Source organism: Aedes albopictus, chromosome 1, assembly GCF_035046485.1.
Source record: "Aedes albopictus strain Foshan chromosome 1, AalbF5, whole genome shotgun sequence".
Taxonomy (NCBI): domain Eukaryota; kingdom Metazoa; phylum Arthropoda; class Insecta; order Diptera; family Culicidae; genus Aedes; species Aedes albopictus.
Genome location: NC_085136.1, coordinates 37,708,815 through 37,728,130, shown reverse-complemented (window position 1 = coordinate 37,728,130; position 19,316 = coordinate 37,708,815). Strand labels below are relative to the sequence as shown.

At 49.6% G+C, this 19,316-nt stretch overlaps 3 protein-coding genes across 3 annotated transcripts; 1 reads left to right on the top strand and 2 right to left on the bottom strand.

Annotated features, from left to right (window-relative positions):
- LOC134284882 (BTB/POZ domain-containing protein 9-like) lies at window positions 1–13,847 on the bottom strand. Its single transcript, XM_062844369.1, has 4 exons — window positions 13,672–13,847; window positions 12,445–13,395; window positions 781–1,613; window positions 1–709 (listed from the first exon to the last, which is right to left on the bottom strand). The coding sequence occupies exons 2-4, from the start codon at window positions 13,283–13,285 to the stop codon at window positions 446–448; spliced, it is 1,938 nt and encodes a 645-aa protein (XP_062700353.1). The 5' UTR covers window positions 13,286–13,395; window positions 13,672–13,847; the 3' UTR covers window positions 1–445.
- LOC134284881 (uncharacterized protein K02A2.6-like) lies at window positions 6,388–11,744 on the top strand. The gene has a single exon (XM_062844368.1). The coding sequence runs from the start codon at window positions 6,805–6,807 to the stop codon at window positions 11,419–11,421; it is 4,617 nt and encodes a 1,538-aa protein (XP_062700352.1). The 5' UTR covers window positions 6,388–6,804; the 3' UTR covers window positions 11,422–11,744.
- A 161-nt stretch (window positions 13,848–14,008) lies between the features above and the next one.
- On the bottom strand, window positions 14,009–15,749 carry LOC134288276 (uncharacterized). Its single transcript, XM_062852615.1, has 2 exons — window positions 14,157–15,749; window positions 14,009–14,104 (listed from the first exon to the last, which is right to left on the bottom strand). The coding sequence occupies exons 1-2, from the start codon at window positions 15,747–15,749 to the stop codon at window positions 14,009–14,011; spliced, it is 1,689 nt and encodes a 562-aa protein (XP_062708599.1).
- Between the last annotated feature and the right edge of the window lie 3,567 nt (window positions 15,750–19,316).

Genomic DNA, 19,316 nt, shown 5'->3' with positions numbered 1-19,316 from the left:
TTCTAGAAGTGTTAAAAACAACCATTAGGTATCATGTATTATTTATTCAGTTTATAATGCTCATCTCAAAATACGTCAGTTAAAACAAAAACTTCACTGGGATTAAAAGCTGCCTAATAATAAATAAATTAGATAAATCTATGACCACGACAGATAATGTGATGTGAGTGTGCATTGCCAAAATAAAAAGGATAATGCGATATGCCGAATAATATAGCTATTCAACCGAATAAAATTTCTCATGGTTTTCAAGTTTAAAAACTTTTTGGAATATCATTCCGTTTCATGTTAAAACGGAAACTAGTTAGTTCCTATTAATATTCTATTGCGTTCCATATATTTGTGATGCCTTTATAATTTATCGCAGTTTGATAAGTAGGTATATGTAGTTAGTTGCGTTCCTAGAAAAAAAAACTCCACGCTCAAACTGATGCCAACTAGTCATTCAATCTACCAATTCCCGTGTGCTAACGGTGCTCTCTCGACTAGTGCTGGGCTGGGGCTCCAGGACTGCTGCGAGACCTCCCGCAGCGCCACCACCAGCCCCCATGGCGTACATTTCCAGCGCTAGCAAACCGGCTTCACCGGCGTTATTGCCGTTGTTTCCGTTACTAGCAGCTAGCGCCAGCGACAGCAACCCATCGCGAGCATCACTTTTCAGGAATTTTGGATCCTGCGAGGGACACTCGAAGTGGACACAGTGGAAAATCTACGGAAAGAAAAAAGAGATCAAATTGTTAATTCAAAATCTCTGAGAACGGTCCGTGTTGCGTAACATACCTCGTTGGCCGTGTTGTGCGTTCCGACGATTTTGATGTAGACCACCACCCTGGGATCGAAGACAAAGTGCTGCCACGACTTGAGCAGATCCTTCCGCTTGTCCACGATCATGTCCCACTGTTTCAGGTTGGTCGAACTTTCGATGTAGAAACTGTACGACCGATCGTCGCAATCCCACAGGAGCAACCGCAAGGACCCGATCCAGTACGGTTGACCCAGCTGAATCAGAATGACACCGCTGCCCAGCTGATGGCAGGTGTAACCCGAATCCCAGTCGTAGTTCTTGACGTCCCCATTCAGAAGCACATTGCGGGTCCGACTGACGCCTTCGACGACGGTGGCGCTTCGATCTACGGTGGCCACGTTGTAGCTCGGTGCCATGATACCATTCACGACCGGAGTGGTCTTCTCGGTGAACATCGCTTCCAGGGCGACCACGTGGAATACCTTATTCACGGTATTGTGCGTCCCCATCAACCGGATGTACCGCACGGCCCTCGACGGGAAGTAGAGATACTGCCACGAACGACAGTAGTAATCCGTATGATCCACAACCCGGTCCCAGTTGGTTTGGTTGACCGAAACTTCCACATAGTACGAGTAGCACCGCGTGTCCCGATCCCACAGCAGTATCTTGATGTGATTGATGATGAACAGCTTGCCCAGCTCCACGATGATGCCCTGCTGGTTGTCGTTGTTTTCGCTGATCGAGTGCCGCGTGTAGCCCTTTTCCATGTCGTACGAAATGGTATCGCCGTCCAGCAGGGCCGACCGCAACTCACCCTGAATCGTACGGGAGTTGAACTTGTTGCAGGCGACGTTCTCCTCGGGCCCTGGAATGAAAAGAACAAGATTAGGTGATGCTGGTGACCTTTATAACCTCGCTAATTCATAAAAAAAATCGCAGCGGTGTCGGAGGATTACCAAGGCTGTGCGGATTCCGAGACCGACGAAGAGCCATTCTTAGGGTTTCCGAATGTGGCGAGTGATCAGAACACAAACAGGACAAAACGGTAGAAAACGAGCCTGATGATGACCAAGAGTCGCACTCTGAAAATTGGATTAGAAGTTTAACCGGTCTGGTTGTGACGTAAAATATGCACATAGTGCGTTTGAATCATAATAATGTAGACTGAAGTGAAACTGATTTTTTGAATTATGAGATTGTATGTAGTTTCTTGAGAAGGAAGAAAGGAAGGAATTCATAAATAAAGAGGGACATCGTAGTGGTTGGAATGTAGGTGTAGCGTAACGCGTACCTTTCTAAATTTATAGCGTTCGGAAGAACGCCCCACCTGCAATATACTCTCATTGGTCCGAGGCCATAATGCCACAGGACTTAATGGCGCATTTTTTTTTCGTGGCATAACGTCCGAACATGCAGATACGCCACAAAGTCGAAGGATAGAAGGCACATGAGCGCTTGCACGCTGACGTCATCACTGTCTCCTTCTCTTTCTTTCCTTCGGCGTCGGTCCATAAAGCCGTCCTTGCCCTCAAAAAAAATTGAGGGCAATGTTTACAAATCGTATGAGAATTCGATGAGGTTATGTTTTTGATACAAGCCTCTATAGGATATTTTGACGCATCCAAACTTTTGGATGTTATTTCGCCAAAAAAAAAACGCAACTTAACGACCGGGACAGTATGGCCTCGGACGTTGTGATCCGGCTCCGTTAAATTTGTACACTCAGAAATAAAAGTATACACGGAATTACTATTATTTATGCATTTTGTATCCGCATCTCTTTCACTCTCTTTCTGTTTTCATGCTATCTGGTGCTTCGCCTGGGTTGACGAAACACTTCCCTCACGGTAAAAATCAGCAACAGAATAATACGAACCGAGACCAACGGCAACGACCCCAGCGAACAAAAAGGACTTGCGATTGGAAACTCGGTACGTGGAACTGCCGATCTCTCAACTTCATTGGGAGCACCCGCATACTCGCCGATCTACTGAAGGACCGCGGGTTCGGCATCGTAGCGCTGCAGGAGGTGTGTTGGACAGGATCCATGGTGCGAACGTTTAGAGGTAACCATACCATCTACCAGAGCTGCGGCAACACACGCGAGCTGGGAACAGCTTTCATCGTGATGGGTGATATGCCGAGGCGCGTGATCGGTTGGTGGCCGATCGACGAAAGAATGTGGAGGTTGAGGATCAAAGGCCGATTCTTCAACTTCAGCATAATAAACGTGCACAGCCCACACTCCGGAAGTACTGATGATGACAAGGACGCATTTTACGCGCAGCTCGAACGCGAGTACGGCCGCTGCCCAAGCCACGACGTCAAGATCATCATAGGAGATTTGAACGCTCAGGTAGGCCAGGAGGAGGAATTCAGACCGACGATTGGTAAGTTCAGCGCCCACCAGCAGACGAACGAAAACGGCCTATGACTCATTGATTTCGCCGCCTCCAAAAATATGGCCATACGTAGCACCTTTTTCCAACACAGCCTCCCTTATCGTTACACCTGGAGATCACCACAGCAGACAGAATCTCAAATCGACCACGTTCTGATTGACGGAGGACACTTCTCCGACATTATCGACGTCAGGACCTATCGTGGCACCAACATCGACTCCGACCACTATCTGGTGATGGTCAAACTGCGCCCAAAACTCTCCGTCATCAACAATGTACGGTACCGGCGACCGCCACGGTACAACCGACTGAAGCAACCGGATGTCGCCTCAGCATACGCGCAGAATCTCGAAGACGCGTTGCCAGACGAGGGCGAGCTCGATGAGGCCCCTCTAGAGGACTGCTGGAGTACAGTGAAAGCAGCCATCAACGACGCAGCCGAGAGCACCATCGGGTACGTGGAACGGAATCGACGGAACGAATGGTTCGACGAAGAGTGCAGAACGGTTTTGGAGGAGAAGAACGCAGCGAGGGCGGTAGTGCTGCAGCAAGGGACTCGACAGAACGTGGAACGTTACAAACAGAAGCGGAAACAGCAGACCCGCCTCTTTCGGGATAGAAAGCGCCGCCTGGAAGAAGCGGAGTGTGAAGAAATGGAACTGCTGTGCCGTTCCCAAGAAACACGGAAGTTCTATCAGAAGCTCAACGCATTCCGCAACGGCTTCGCGCCGCGAGCCGAAATATGCAGGGATAAAGACGGAGGCCTCTTGACGGACGGACGTGAGGTGATCGAAAGGTGGAAGCAGCACTTCGATCAGCACCTGAACGGCGTGGAGAACGTAGGCACGGGAGCCCACGGCAACGGAAGAAACGACGACGCCAGTGCAGTGGAGGACGGAAATGAACCAACTCCCACGCTGAGGGAAGTTAAGGATGCCATTCACCAGCTCAAAACCAACAAAGCAGCTGGTAAGGATGGTATCGCAGCGGAACTCATCAAGATGGGCCCAGAAAAGTTGGCCACCTGTCTGCATCGGCTGATAGTTAGGATCTGGGAAACCGAACAGCTATCGGAGGAGTGGAAGGAAGGGGTAATCTGCCCCATTCACAAGAAAGGCGACCATTTGGAATGTGAGAACTTCAGGGCGATCACTATTTTGAATGCTGCCTACAAAGTGCTATCCCAGATCATCTTCCGTCGTCTGTCACCTAAAACAAATGAGTTCGTGGGAAGTTATCAAGCCGGCTTCATCGACGGCCGGTCGACAACGGACCAGATCTTTACCGTACGGCAAATCCTCCAGAAATGCCGTGAATACCAGGTCTCAACGCATCATCTGTTCATCGACTTCAAAGCGGCATACGACAGTATCGACCGCGCAGAGCTATGGAGAATCATGGACGAAAACGGTTTTCCTGGGAAGCTGACTAGACTGATTAAAGCAACGATGGACGGTGTGCAAAACTGCGTAAGGGTTTCGGGTGAACTATCCAGCTCATTCGAATCTCGCCGGGGACTGCGACAAGGTGACGGACTCTCATGTCTCTTCAACATCGCTCTGGAAGGTGTGATGCGACGAGCCGGGCTCAACAGCCGGGGAACGATTTTCACAAAATCCGGTCAATTTGTGTGCTTTGCGGACGACATGGACATTATAGCTAGAACATTTGGAACGGTGGCAGAACTGTACACCCGCCTGAAACGCGAAGCAGCAAAGGTCGGGCTGGTGGTGAATGCCTCAAAAACAAAGTACCGTGAGGTCGCCATTCACCGCTCATTTAACGGCATTTTCGTAAAGTATATGACATTAAAAATCGACGTTTGCGAATATTGCACTTTAATTTACGTTAACAACTCAACAATTATGTTGTTATTATAGAAAAAATATAAAACGATTGTAAAATATGTTTACATTCGAAAAAATAAAAATTCAAATGTATTATCTCTTGACTCCTATTACCGCTCATGCATCCATTCACCGCTCATAATGGATCCATTCACCGCTCACTGGATTATTTTTTCATGGAATCACAGAAACTATTCATTTATAAAAACAAAATAACTTTTATTCACCAAAGTATTGATGATTCATGACGTTCAGTTCATCCTTTTTTTGTCAAAATGGAATCTTTAACGGGTTTCACCTGTTGGATATTTCTTCTTCTGTTTGCCCTGAACAGTTCCCATGTTGTCCTGCAGCGCAGTGTGAGAAATATTTTTTGAGTACGTGATTTAAGGTACACCCATATAAAAACTTGGTGAAATGAAAGTTTTTTGATGTGACAGCATGTTACATTCACTTTTGTTACGATACTTTAATAACATTTGATCATTTTTGTATGATTGACCCAAAATGAGCGGTGAATGGGGCATGAGCGGTGAATGGCGACCTCACGGTACATGCTGGTAGGCGGAACGGAAAACGACCGGCTCCGTCTGGGTAGGAATGTTACGATAGACGGGGATACTTTCGAGGTGGTGGAGGAATTCGTCTACCTCGGATCCTTACTGACGGCTGACAACAATGTGAGCCGTGAAATTCGGAGGCGCATCATCAGCGGAAGTCGGGCCTACTACGGGCTCCAGAAGAAACTGCGGTCGAAAAAGATTCACCCACGCACCGAATGCACCATGTACAAAACGCTAATAAGACCGGTGATCCTCTACGGGCACGAGACATGGACCATGCTCGAGGAGGACCTACAAGCACTCGGAGTTTTCGAGCGACGCGTGCTAAGAACGATCTTCGGCGGTGTGCAGGAGAACGGTGTGTGGCGGAGAAGGATGAACCACGAGCTCGCTGCACTTTACGGCGAACCCAGCATCCAGAAGGTGGCCAAAGCCGGAAGGATACGGTGGGCAGGGCATGTTACAAGAATGCCGGACAACAACCCTGCAAAGCTGGTGTTTGCAACTGATCCGGTTGGCACAAGAAGGCGTGGAGCGCAGAGAGCACGATGGGTGGACCAAGTGGAGCGTGACTTGGCGAGCATCGGGCGCGATCGAGGATGGAGAGCGGCAGCCATGAACCGAGTATTGTGGCGTACTATTGTTGATTATGTCTTGTCTTAATGATGTTGAACAAATAAATGTATGTATGTACTTCTTAGACAAATTGATGAAATCTTTGTTAGGATTGTAGATTAAATTCCACGGAATTCCTAAAAAAAAGTTCTGGGAAAATATCTGAAGCAATTCCTGGTGAAATCCCAGCAGAAATGGTTCGGGAAATTCTAGCATGAATTTCAGGAGTGTTGAGGACAACCCTATCGCGCCGTACCAACCGGTACTGCGCACGCCGCTGGGCTCGCACTCGGCAGCATAGCTGTCACTGTGTGATGCTGGAGATGCGCATCAATGAATGCTTTTAATGTGGTTGTCGTTGTATTGTTTTTGTATAGTTTGTATCAGTTTGTTTACGTACCAATGTAGTATCGTTTTGTACCTTTTAGCGTGTCGTAATAAATTAGTTATTTTAATTGTATCGCGCGCGTTTTTAATCCCCAATGTAGGGACTATCCGAGAGTGATAATCGGGGGATTTCCGAGGTGCAAAAGTGGCGACGAGTATTCGCGAGTGAGGGTAGTTTTTCCGTCGACAAAAACTCACCCAACATTTCGTCACCCGCGCGGAAGAAGCGAAAGTGGAGTGCGATGGCCGACGGTGGTAGTGATCGTGACGGGCAAAATGGTGTTGACCCCGCGGGAGTGTTTAATCAACGGCAATTAAATCAGCCGATTATCCCCGCAACGTCGACGACGACGACGGTCCACCCGCAGCAGCAGCAGCAGATTTTTGTGCCCGTTATGACGACACACCAGCAGCAGCAGCCGTTCATTCCAGTTTCTTCGGCTCAGCAGCAGCAGCAGTTCCCAACCTTCCCACCCCACCAAACGCAAGCGCCGCAGGTTAGTAATGATGTGCTCATCCAATTTATGCATATCATGCAGCAATCGATAACCCAGAGCCAGATGCAACACCAACAAATCATGGCTCAGGTGGTTAAGCTGCAGCAGCAGTCCGACGACGACAGAAAGCAGCTTTTTCGCAGCATCTCGTCGTCGATTAATGTGCAAGTACCACCGAACCAGGAACAGATCCTTGACTCTTTGGCCAGCAATATCAAGGAATTCCGGTATGAGGCCGAAAGCAACGCTACTTTCGCGGCCTGGTACTCTCGATACGACGACCTTTTCGAGAAGGATGCTGCAAGGTTGGACGACGAGGCGAAAGTTCGCCTGCTTATGCGAAAATTGGGTTTATCGGAGCATGAACGGTACGTGAGCTATATTCTCCCGAAACTTCCAAAGGAGTTTAGTTTCGCACAGACAGTTGTCAAGCTCAAGAGCCTGTTTGGAGCGAAAGAGTCGGTTATCAGCCGTCGATACCGATGCCTGCAGATCGCGAAGAACCCCACTGAGGATCATGTGGCGTTCGCGTGCAGGGTGAACAAGGCTTGCGTGGAGTTTGAACTGGGGAAACTCACCGAGGAGCAGTTCAAGTGCTTAGTGTACGTATGTGGCCTGAAATCGGAGAACGACGTCGAGATTCGCACTCGTCTCCTCACGAAAATCGAGGACAACAACGACGTCACGTTGGAGCAGCTCTCCGAAGAGTGCCAACGCTTATTCAATTTGAAGCACGACAGCGCGATGATTGAATCTCAGGCCCCGTACAGCGAAGTACAAGCGGTGAGGAAGTTTGGTGGGAAGCGGTTCGGTAAGCACGACCGGGAGTCTCCAAGACGTTTTTCCAGTGACGCCGTCCAGAGACCAAGCTACGCGTGTTGGCTCTGCGGTGCATTACACTACGCCCGGGATTGCAGCTACAGGAAGCATAAGTGTTCAGACTGTGGCCAAGTTGGACACCGCGAAGGCTATTGTGAAAGTGCAAAGTACCGAAGACCCGGAAGCAAGAAGAAGAAGAAGAAAGGAGTCTCGACCAAGGTGGTGGTTGTCGACGTGTGCAGCGTGCAGCAACGGCGCAGATTTGTCTCCGTTGGCCTATCCGGAACGGACATCCGGCTGCAACTCGACACCGCCTCGGACATCACCGTGATCAGCAGGGAAAGTTGGAAGAAGCTTGGCAGCCCTGCACTATCGGCCTCAACGGTGAAAGCGAAGACAGCGTCCGGCAACATCTTGTCACTCGATGGGGAATTCGAGTGCGACGTCACCATCGGCGAAAGCACACAACGTGCGTTGATCCGTGTCACCGAGAACAAACTCCATCTACTCGGTGCGGATCTGGTGGACGTCTTTAATCTCTGGTCTGTGCCCATGGACAGTTTCTGTTGCCACGTGTCGGGTTCTCCTACGACGACCGCTGCACTCAAGTCGTCTTTCCCCAACGTTTTCAGCGAGCAGCTCGGCTTGTGCAGCAAAACGAAAGTGAAGTTGGAGCTGAAAGAAAGTGTTCGACCCGTATTCTGCCCGAAGCGTCCGGTTGCGTACGCGATGTACGACGCCGTGGACCAAGAGCTCGACCGGCTGGAGAAGCTGAATATCATCACTCCGGTCGAATATTCGGAGTGGGCAGCTCCGATCGTCGTCGTCCGCAAAGCCAATGGCACCATCCGAATTTGCGGAGACTATTCCACGGGGTTGAATGCTGCTCTCCAACCAAATCAGTATCCACTTCCACTGCCCGACGACATCTTCGCCAAGCTGGCTAACTGTAAGTACTTCAGCCAGATCGATTTGTCCGACGCCTTCTTGCAGGTGGAAGTTGACGAGCAGTGCCGCAAGTTGCTCACCATAAATACGCATCGTGGCCTCTATTCCTACAACCGCCTCCCGCCGGGTGTGAAAGTCGCACCTGGGGCATTCCAGCAGATCACCGATACCATGCTAGCCGGTCTGGAGTGCACTTCCGGATATCTTGACGATGTCATCATCGGCGGTCGGACTGAAGAGGAGCACGATCGCAATTTGCGGGCTGCCCTGAAGCGAATCCAGGATTTCGGCTTCACCATCCGACCCGAAAAGTGCACGTTCCGCAAGCAGCAAGTGCAGTACGTGGGTCATGTTGTCGACAGTCGCGGGCTACGTCCGGATCCGGCCAAAATCGAGGCGATCACCAAGCTACCGCCGCCTACCGATGTATCCGGAGTGCGATCCTTCCTGGGGGCCATCAACTATTATGGCAAGTTCGTCCCCAACATGCGAAAGCTTCGCTACCCGCTCGACAATCTGCTGAAGGCTGAAGCGAAGTTCCAGTGGACCCCGGAGTGCCAGAAAGCGTTCGAGCACTTCAAGAAGATTCTCTCCTCGGATCTGCTGCTCACTCACTACGATCCGAAGCGGGAGATCATCGTTTCTGCCGACGCGTCATCCGTTGGACTTGGGGCGACTATCAGCCACAAGTTCCCCGACGGCACCATCAAGGTCGTGCAGCACGCGTCAAGGGCACTTACGAAGGCAGAGCAGGGCTACAGCCAGCCGGACCGCGAGGGTTTGGCCATCATTTTCGCCGTAACGAAGTTTCACAAGATGCTCTTCGGACGGCACTTCCGGCTGCAAACCGACCACCAGCCTCTGCTCCGGATCTTCGGCTCCAAGAAGGGAATACCGGTCTACACGGCAAACCGGTTGCAACGTTTCGCCCTTCATCTGCTTCTCTACGATTTCGAGATTGAGTACGTGCCCACCCACAAGTTCGGCAATGCGGACCTGCTTTCCCGGTTGATCAACCAGCACGTCAAACCCGAAGAGGACTACGTCATCGCGAGCCTCAACCTGGAAGAGGATCTCAGGTCAGTTGTAACTAATACAGTTAAAGTGTTGCCTCTCAATTTCAGAGCCGTCGCGCAAAGCACCCAAGCAGACCCACTGCTCCGGAAAGTCTACCACCACATCCAACACGGTTGGTCCGAATCCAAACTCTCGGGTTCCGACATCCAACGGTTCCAAGCACGCAAGGAATCGCTCTCGGTGGTAGATGGGTGCATCATGTTTGCCGAACGGCTCGTCATCCCGTCGCTGCTCCGCAAGCGATGCCTCGAACAGTTTCATCGTGGTCATCCCGGCATGCAGCGTATGAAAGCCCTCGCCCGAAGCTATGTGTACTGGCCCAGCTTGGATGCCGACATCGTTAACTTCGTCAAGGCATGCCAACAGTGTGCGTCCGTAGCCAGATCGCCTCCTCACTCTCCACCGGTGCCGTGGCCCAAGCCGACCGCTCCCTGGCAGCGCGTCCACGTCGACTACGCCGGCCCGATCGAAGGCGAGTACTATTTGATCGCAGTCGACGCCTTCTCCAAGTGGCCAGAGATCATCCAAACGACCCGAATCACCTCAGCGGTGACGATTACCACTCTCCGTGGGTTGTTTGCTCGGCTGGGTATGCCCGTGACACTAGTCAGCGACAACGGTACCCAGTTCACGAGCGCCGAGTTCGCCGATTTCTGCGCCTCCAACGGCATCGAGCACCTCACGACGGCCCCGTTCCATCCACAGTCGAATGGCCAAGCGGAGCGATTCGTGGACACCTTCAAGCGGGCCGTGAAGAAGATTCGAGAGGGAAGAGGATCGATACAGCAAGCACTGGACATCTTCTTGCTGACGTACCGAAGCACGCCCAACCGGGCGCTACCTGACCAGAAGTCGCCATCCGAGGTCATGTTCGGGCGCAAAATTCGTACGTGTCTCGAGCTTCTGCGTCCTCCACCGGTACGAACACCAGTGCAACCGTCCGACGACAAGAAACCGAGATCGTTTTGCCGGAACGACACCGTCTACGCCAAGCTCTACGGCCGAAACGGTTGGAAATGGGTTCCCGGCACAGTCGTCGAGAAAATCGGAGACGTTATGTACAACGTGTGGGTTGAAGATCACCGAATGCTGCGCTCCCATATCAATCAGCTCCGGAGTCGCCAAGCTGCTGGCACGACACCGAAGCAACCCGTCAGGCAGGCCGCCTCCAGCCAGCATTCGTTGCCGCTCGACATCCTGTTAGGTGCCTGGAATCTCCCAAGCCGACTACCAGGCACGCCGACACCGTCGCTTGTCCCGAGCGCCTCTGCATCGTCACCTACGTTGGGACCAGTCTCCAGTCCAGAGCCTACCCTGCTAGGTTCTCCGCCGGCCCGTGCGTCGTCTACGCCACGGCACGAGGCCCCGGCGACTCCGTCCATGTCATCGTCAGGTACAACGTCAACATCTACCGAATTCGAATCCGCTGTCGAAGTTGAACCGGTGGTAGATCTCCCTAGGCGTTCTTCACGGACTCGAAGACCGCCAGTCAGGTTCGACCCCTACCACCTCTATTAAGAGGGGAGATGTTGAGGACAACCCTATCGCGCCGTACCAACCGGTACTGCGCACGCCGCTGGGCTCGCACTCGGCAGCATAGCTGTCACTGTGTGATGCTGGAGATGCGCATCAATGAATGCTTTTAATGTGGTTGTCGTTGTATTGTTTTTGTATAGTTTGTATCAGTTTGTTTACGTACCAATGTAGTATCGTTTTGTACCTTTTAGCGTGTCGTAATAAATTAGTTATTTTAATTGTATCGCGCGCGTTTTTAATCCCCAATGTAGGGACTATCCGAGAGTGATAATCGGGGGATTTCCGAGGTGCAAAAAGGAGAATTCCCAGCAAGAACTCTCGAAGAATCTCTGAAGGAGTACCGTAAGAAATCGCAAGTGAAATTCGTAAAGCAATGAATCCCAAGAGGAACCCCCAGGGAATTTACAGAAGAATTCCTATCGGAATCCTGGAAAACCCTAAACTGATGGCATTCTGAAGAGATTTCTAGAGAGATCTCCGGAGAAATTCCTGGATGAATCCTTACGGAGAAAAACCTGAAGAAATCCTGAAATCCCTAGATGAGTTGTTGTAGAAATTCCTTGGAAAAGTCCTGCAGGAATACCAGTAAGAACTTCTGCAGGATTACTAGCATTGATGTCTGGGGGAACCACAAGAAAAACTTCTGTAGGTATCACAGGAGGAATGCATGAAAAAATTCTTAGGGATCTATCTAAAGGGATACTTATTAAAAACTCGGCAGAATTCCTGGAGGAATAACTGAAAGAGCATCAACAGGAATTCCTGGAAAAAAATTCCAATTCTTTTACCAGCCCTGTGTTTCACTCCAATAAAAAGTTTTCCAAAGCAGTCCTTCTTAAGAAATCCCAGTTTAACTTCGAATACTAAAAGGAGGTATAATCTTTGATTTCCAGGGAACATTACTAGGAATGTGGATATACTCCCAAACACAGCTGCAATGTTTCGAATTTTCCCTGCTAATAGTGACAGACCTAGAAAAATGAGGCATGATGGCTTACTACTCACACAATGCTCCCCGATACGGTAACAGCTTCGATGCCGTTTTCTCGGCGATCGCGTCCAGCAAATGGTCCGGATCCAGAATTCCGGACGGCCGCACCACATGCAGCAGCTGCTCCAGCGTCATCAGCGAGAACCGCACCTTGGAAACTACCGCCTCGATGTTTCCTCCCTCCGAATTGAAATTGCACCAATCGTGCACGGCCTGGAATATCTGCACCTCCGGCGCGAAGAACGAATCTCTGGAGAGCAGACTGCAGATGGCGTCCTGCGAGAGGCTCTTGAATGTCTCATGCTGGAGTATGGCCTCCGCATTTCGGTCCAGAAAATAGTGACAAACGCTAGTTAGTCCTTCCAGGGCGAATAGCTTAGCTGCATCTAGGATGGCGCAAACGTTATTGAGGGAAAGAACCTGTCGCAGGTAGTCTGAGATGGCAATCTCCAGATCTGTGAAGCCATACTGATTGGCTAATCCAAGAGTATCCAAAATATTTTCCTCCTTCATTTGCGCCAGAGACATGTTGCCGGAGTAGATGTACTTTAGAAGGGCCTTGAAAGCCTTCAACGGTATCTTCAGATGGATCTCGTTCTGCGTCGACTCCGACAGACCCCCGTACAGCAATGCCCGGAAGTACTCGCTCCGTGCCGCCAGGATCACTCGATGGGCCGGAAGCTTCTCATTTTCGACGATGAACGTCACGTCGGAATAGTCGTAGGACATGCACAGCTGGGCCATTTGTTCGCTGAATCGGGCCGTTAGTTCGATTTCTTCCACGGCGGTTTTACTGGAGGTGCTGGAGGAACACGGGACATGAGGACCGGACATCTTATGACTCTGGCTGCTCATCGCTGGTGACGACGATGACGACGGCCCGTTGACGCAACACAGCGAACAACACAGCACATCCAAGGGCCTGGCCGCAGCAATCTCGTCGTCCGGTGGTTCAATCAACGCGTCTGCAATGAAAATACATCCAATTAGAACCACCTTTGAATTCCCCGCACATACCAACACACGGAATCAGCCCATCCAAATCGGGTGATTATACGATAACAACACACGTTATCAAACACCTCATTCAATCATCATCATGAATGGCTTCGCCTTTCTCTTTTCAACATAGCGCTCAGCCACCATCACCAAAGCAACAACAATTCGCCGCCTCATCGTGACTACATTCCATTTTTCATATCATATTTAAAATTCGACGATCAATCCACCAAAAAACTTACCCACAATCTTTCACAAAACTACTCGGGTCACAAACAAACACCCGTGAGCGACGCGCGCCGAACACCCGAAACCGGAACAAATTCCTTTCGAATGGGGCTTTAAATTTTTTCCGGAAGAAATTTTCTTCGCACAGGCACAGCCGAAACTACGACGTTGCTTTTACTGTCAGCGACCGATGACCGACCGACCGCACTGCTAAACTACCGCGTCGCGTAACACCTTCTTCTTCTTCTCTTCTGGTTTGTTTGGACCGGTGACAGTGACCATACGTCCAGCTGCTTCTTTTACGTCGATTTGACAGCCCACCCCTATGACTGCGGTTGCAGTGTTTCGGTCTCAGTAGGCGGGATAGCCGATTAGCTCATCAGGCCTATCAGCTGTTGCCTTGGTGCGGTTTGTTTTGATCGGAAAGTATTCGTTTACAGTTTGGAACTAATTTCGACTCATTTTATATTTTTAATTGAGTTTTCCTCAGAAAACTTACAACATCTCGAAGGATATTCACATCCTTCGCTTCGAATAGCTGTTTAGAGTTTTGGTATTTACCATCATAGTCATATTGTTTTCTTATTTGCGAGTATCGTTTGCAGTGAAGTACAAGATGTTCCGCGGTCTCCATCTCGTTGCAGAAATCGCAGATCGGACTGTCTTTCAGCTTCATTTTATGCAGCCAGTATTTGCTGTAGTCGTGCCCGGTGATCAGTCTGTTGAGAGTTCTTGTTTCGACGTTGTTCAAAGGCAAGTTGTAGTACCAAGGCTTCTCTTTAAATTCGGGTTGAATTTCTGCAAACTTTCGTCCTTTTTCGTTGGCGTAATCCTTGTACCAGTTGTTCACCTTTTCCTGTTTGATTTTCATCAATCGTAGATATGCGTCCTTCAGTAAAACTGGATGTTCGAAGAGTTCTCCATGCTGTGCTCCATGTTTGGCCAACTCATCAGCCAGATCGTTACCTTTGATGTCGATGTGACTTGGAATCCATTGGATATCGACGTTCCATTCCTGGCAAGTCCGGATGATTTCATCTGCTATTTCGCTTCTTTCCGAGTGTCGCTGGCTGTGGTCCAACAGCATACAGGACGACAGCGAATCCGTGAAAATTACTGCATCCCTCGCCTGGTGCGCTCTGACCTCATCTGCTGCTACTTTTATTGCTAACAGTTCGGCCGTCATGATCGATGTTTGGTGCTCCAATCTCAGCGAAATCCTACGGTTGCTGAACTCCAAGAAGATTCCTATTCCACAAGTTCCATCCAAGTTTGATGCATCTGTGTAAATTTTACACCTGGTCTTGTATTTCCCATTGAGAAGTCCTAACACCATTTGTTTCATCACCCTCGGGTTCGTATTTTGCTTTTTGAACACGGCTCCTACGCTCATATTGATGGTGACCTCTGCTGATGCCGGATCGACCACCACCGTCCGGACAGGGCTGATAGTGTTGAAGATGTTGCGATGTTCCAAGTACTGCTTTTCCTGGTAAGTCAGCTTCTCACTGTCTCCTTCGTAGTCTTCAATCTCTTGCAACTGCTCATAGATCGGATTTCTGTATGCAACGTTTTTTGCAAGTTCTTTGCACGCTATATACTCGCTACGTATGTCCCACGGCTCCTGACTTGCTACTGCTAGCAGCGAGTTCAGTGGTGTAGTTTTACTGCATCCAGTGACTTTTCGCAAGCACGCATTTAAGGCGGTTTGTATTGTCTTTCTGTTCGTCGTTGATGTATTGTTGACTGTTGATGACCCGTACTCCACACAGCTTCTCACCAGGGCGTTGTACAGCAAGATCATCGTCTGTGGGTGACCCCCGCTACGAATGCTAGATATCACTTTCAGCATCTTCAATCGTTCCTGTATTTTCTCCTTCATAATCCGTATGTGGCCTCCAAACCCCAAAAATCTATCTATGTACAGTCCCAGGTACCTGTGACTGTTAACCTTTTCTATCACAGTATTGTCGACTTTTATGTTTAGCGGCTGAGTTCCTCCATGGAACAGGATAATCTTCGTTTTGTTTGGATTGATTTCTAGGTTCAGGTCCTTCGCTTTACTAGTAAAGTTGGTCAAGTGGATTTGCATTTTTTGGTTTAATGCTTCGATGGATTTCGCCCTAAGGGCAACTTCACTGGTGGTCCAAATCCTTGTTTTGTTCCAAATTTTTGGACCAAACCGAAAATTTCGGCGTGCACCGGTGTTGTAAATGTTGTTCCAAAAGTTGTTTATACCAGTTGACCGATCTATTTTTTTGGAACCGGCATAACTTTTGGTCCATTTTTGTCTCGATTTGGACCAGGATTTCTCTGGTTCTAAATTCATTTTGACGTTTGAACGGGATAAACAACATCATTAATTTTTTGTCATTTCGGTTGTCATCGCTTCATCGGACCTAGCGGAGTAACCAGATTTGTGTGGATGTGGAACCACCGACGTCGCTGGCGGAACATCGCCCGGAAAAACGCGAGAATTTATCCCTCCAGTCCTCAAGAGCAGCTGCCAGGATTTCCGGATCGACATCCGTGCCACAAAACAGTCAAGATTGATCCGCCGGAACATGAATGATGCCAGATGCTGCTGGAAGTGAAGTCGGAACGCAGGAGCATCTGCTAGAAGCTATTTTCGGCTGCACGTTCCGAAATTACTCTTACTTGATGGGGTCCTGCAAAAGCTGCCGAACCTAAAGAAGGAGTTGGATCCAACCGGAACCGGAATGCTTCTACATGTATGCTGTATACCTATGTAGCTGGAATGTTGTATTTTCCAACGAAATGCAGAAAGCTCGAGAAAATACGCCCTTGACGAGTTCCCGCGGGGGATTCCTTCAAGAGTTCTCGCTGGTGTTTCCTCAAGCAGTTTTCGATGGCAATTCCTCCAAAAGTTCTCGCGGGGATTCCTCCAGGAGTATCCGCTGTGAATTCCTCCTGGGCTTTTCTTAGGAAATCCCAAGGGAAATCCTGCTAGGGATTTCTGTACGGACTCCCACTGGTGATTCCTCAAAGAGTTCTTGCTTCATCCAGGAGTTCCTGTTGGAAATCTCTTAGGAAGTTGCTACTGGGGATTCCCCTACAATTTTCCGCTAGAGATTATTCACCTACTATATCCCGCAGGTAATTCCTTCAGGAGTTCTCGATGGGTATTTCTCCAGGAGTACCCGCTGTGTGTTCCTCCATGAATTCTAAAGAGATTCCCAGTGGGCTTCCTCCGGGATTTCTTCCAGGAGTTCTTTCAAAAATTATTTCAGGAATCCCCCCGAGAATTCCTCCAGGATTTCCTCCGGGAATTCTTTCAGGAGTTTGTTCAGGAATTCTTCCAGGAGCTTCTCCGGGAATACTTCCAGGAGTCGCTCCGGGAAAATTACCAGGACTTCCTCTGAAATTTATGAGAAGCTTCTCCGGGAATTTTTTTGCGGGAGTTCCTCCTGAAATTCTTCCAAGTTCCTCCGAGAATTCTTCCAGAAGTTTTTCGGGAACTCCGAGAACTCTTTCAGGAGTTCCTCCAAGAATTCTTTCAGAAATTTCTCCAAGAATTGTTCCAGAACTTCCTCCGGGAATTGTTCTAGGAGTTCCTCCGGGAAATTGTTCCAGGATTTCCTTCAGGAATAGTTCCAGGAGCTCCTCCGGGAATCCGTTCAAGAGTTTTTTCGGGAATTGTTCCAGGAGTTCCTCTGGGAATAGATCCAGGAGTTCCTCCGGGAATTCTTCCAAGAGTTCCTTCGGGAATTCTTCCAAGAGATCCTCCGGGAATTGTTCCAGGAGTTCCTCCGGGAATTGTTCCAGGAGTTCTTCCGGGAACTGTTTCAGGATTTCCTTCAGGAATAGTTCCAGGAGCTCCTCCGGGAATCCGTTCAAGAGTTTTTTCCGGGAATTGTTCCAGGAGTTCCTCCGGGAATTGTTCCAGGAGTTCCTCCGGGAATTGTTCCAGGAGTTCCCCTGGGAATAGATCCAGGAGTTCCTCCGGGAATTCTTCCAAGAGTTCCTTCGGGAATTGTTCCAAGAGATCCTCCGGGAATTCACCCAGGAGTTCCTCAGGGAATTGTTCCAGGAGTTCCTCCGGGAATTGTTCCAGAAGTTCCTCCGGGAATTGTTCCAGGAGTTCCTCTGGGAATTGTTCCAGCAGTTCCTCCGGGAATTGTTCCAGGAGTTCCTCCGGGAATTGTTCCAGGAGTTCCTCCGGGAATTGTTCCAGGAGTTCCTCCGGGAATTGTTCCAGGAGTTCCTCCGGGAATTGTTCCAGGAGTTCCTCCGGGAATTGTTCCAGGAGTTCCTCCGGGAATTGTTCCAGGAGTTCCTCCGGGAATCGCTCCAGGAGTTCCTCCGGGAATTGTTCCAGGAGTTCCTCCGGGAATTGTTCCAGGAGTTCCTCCGGGAATTGTTCCAGGAGTTCCTCCGGGAATTGTCCCAGGAGTTCCTCCGGGAATTGTCCCAGGAGTTCCTCCGGGAATTGTTCCAGGAGTTCCTCCGGGAATTGTTCCAGGAGTTCCTCCGGGAATTGTTCCAGGAGTTCCTCCGGGAATTGTTCCAGGAGTTCCTCCGGGAATTGTTCCAGGAGTTCCTCCGGGAATTGTTCCAGGAGTTCCTCCGGGAATTGTTCCAGGAGTTCCTCCGGGAATTGTTCCAGGAGTTCCTCCGGGAATTGTTCCAGGAGTTTCTCCGGGAATTGTTCCAGGAGTTCCTCCGGGAATTGTTCCAGGAGTTCTTCCGGGAATTGTTCCAGGAGTTCCTCTGGGAATTGTTCCAGCAGTTCCTCCGGGAATTGTTCCAGGAGTTCCTCCGGGAATTGTTCCAGGAGTTCCTCCGGGAATTGTTCCAGGAGTTCCTCCGGGAATTGTTTCAGGAGTTCCTCCGGGAATTGTTCCAGGAATTCCTCCGGGAATTCTTCCAAGAGTTCCTCCGGAAATTGTTCAACGAGTTCCTCCGGGAATTCGTCCAGAAGTTCTTCCGGGAATCCTTCCAGAAGTTTCCGGGAATTCTTCCAGAAGTTCCTCCGGGAATTCTTCCAAGAGTTCCTCCGGAAATTGTTCAACGAGTTCCTCCGGGAATTCGTCCAGAAGTTTCTCCGGGAATTCTTCCAGAAGTTTTCGGGAATTCTTCGAAGAGTTCCTCCGGAAATTGTTCAACGAGTTCCTCCGGGAATTCGTCCAGAAGTTTCTCTGGGAATTCTTCCAGAAGTTTCCGGGAATTCTTCCAGAAGTTCCTCCGGGAATTCTTCCAAGAGTTCCTCCGGAAATTGTTCAACAAGTTCCTCCGGGAGTTAATCCAGAAGTTTATCCGGGAATTCTTCCAGAAGTTTCCGGGAATTCTTCCAGAAGTTCCTCCAGAAATTGTTCAACGAGTTCCTCCGGGAATTCGTCCAGAAGTTCCTCCGGGAATTCTTCCAGAAGTTCCTCCGGGAATTATTCCAGAAGTGCCTTTGGAAACTCTTCCAGAAGATCCTCCACGAATTGTTGCAGAAGTTCCTCCGGGAATTCTTCCAGAAGTTCTTCCGAAAATTCTTCCAGAAGTTCCTCCGAGAATTCGTTCAGGAGTTCCTCCGGGATTTTGTTCAGGAGTTCCTCCAGGAATTATTTCAGGAGTTCCTCCGGAAATTCTTCCAGGTGTTCCTCCACAAATTCCTTCGGAGATTCTTCAGGAATTCCTTCAGGGATTTTTT

Excerpts from the sequence above, each read along its gene's own strand:
- LOC134288276 (XM_062852615.1), bottom strand. The coding sequence starts at position 15,749 with ATGCAAATCCACTTGACCAACTTTACTAGTAAAGCGAAGGACCTGAAC. Across the intron at positions 14,105-14,156 it reads TGAATATCCTTCGAGATGTT|TTCCAAACTGTAAACGAATA; the intron begins GTAAGTTTTCTG and ends AGTCGAAATTAG.
- LOC134284881 (XM_062844368.1), top strand. The coding sequence starts at position 6,805 with ATGGCCGACGGTGGTAGTGATCGTGACGGGCAAAATGGTGTTGACCCC.
- LOC134284882 (XM_062844369.1), bottom strand. The coding sequence starts at position 13,285 with ATGAGCAGCCAGAGTCATAAGATGTCCGGTCCTCATGTCCCGTGTTCC. Across the intron at positions 1,614-12,444 it reads ACCGTATCGGGGAGCATTGT|GGCCCGAGGAGAACGTCGCC; the intron begins GTGAGTAGTAAG and ends TTTTCATTCCAG. Across the intron at positions 710-780 it reads CGCACAACACGGCCAACGAG|ATTTTCCACTGTGTCCACTT; the intron begins GTATGTTACGCA and ends TTCTTTCCGTAG.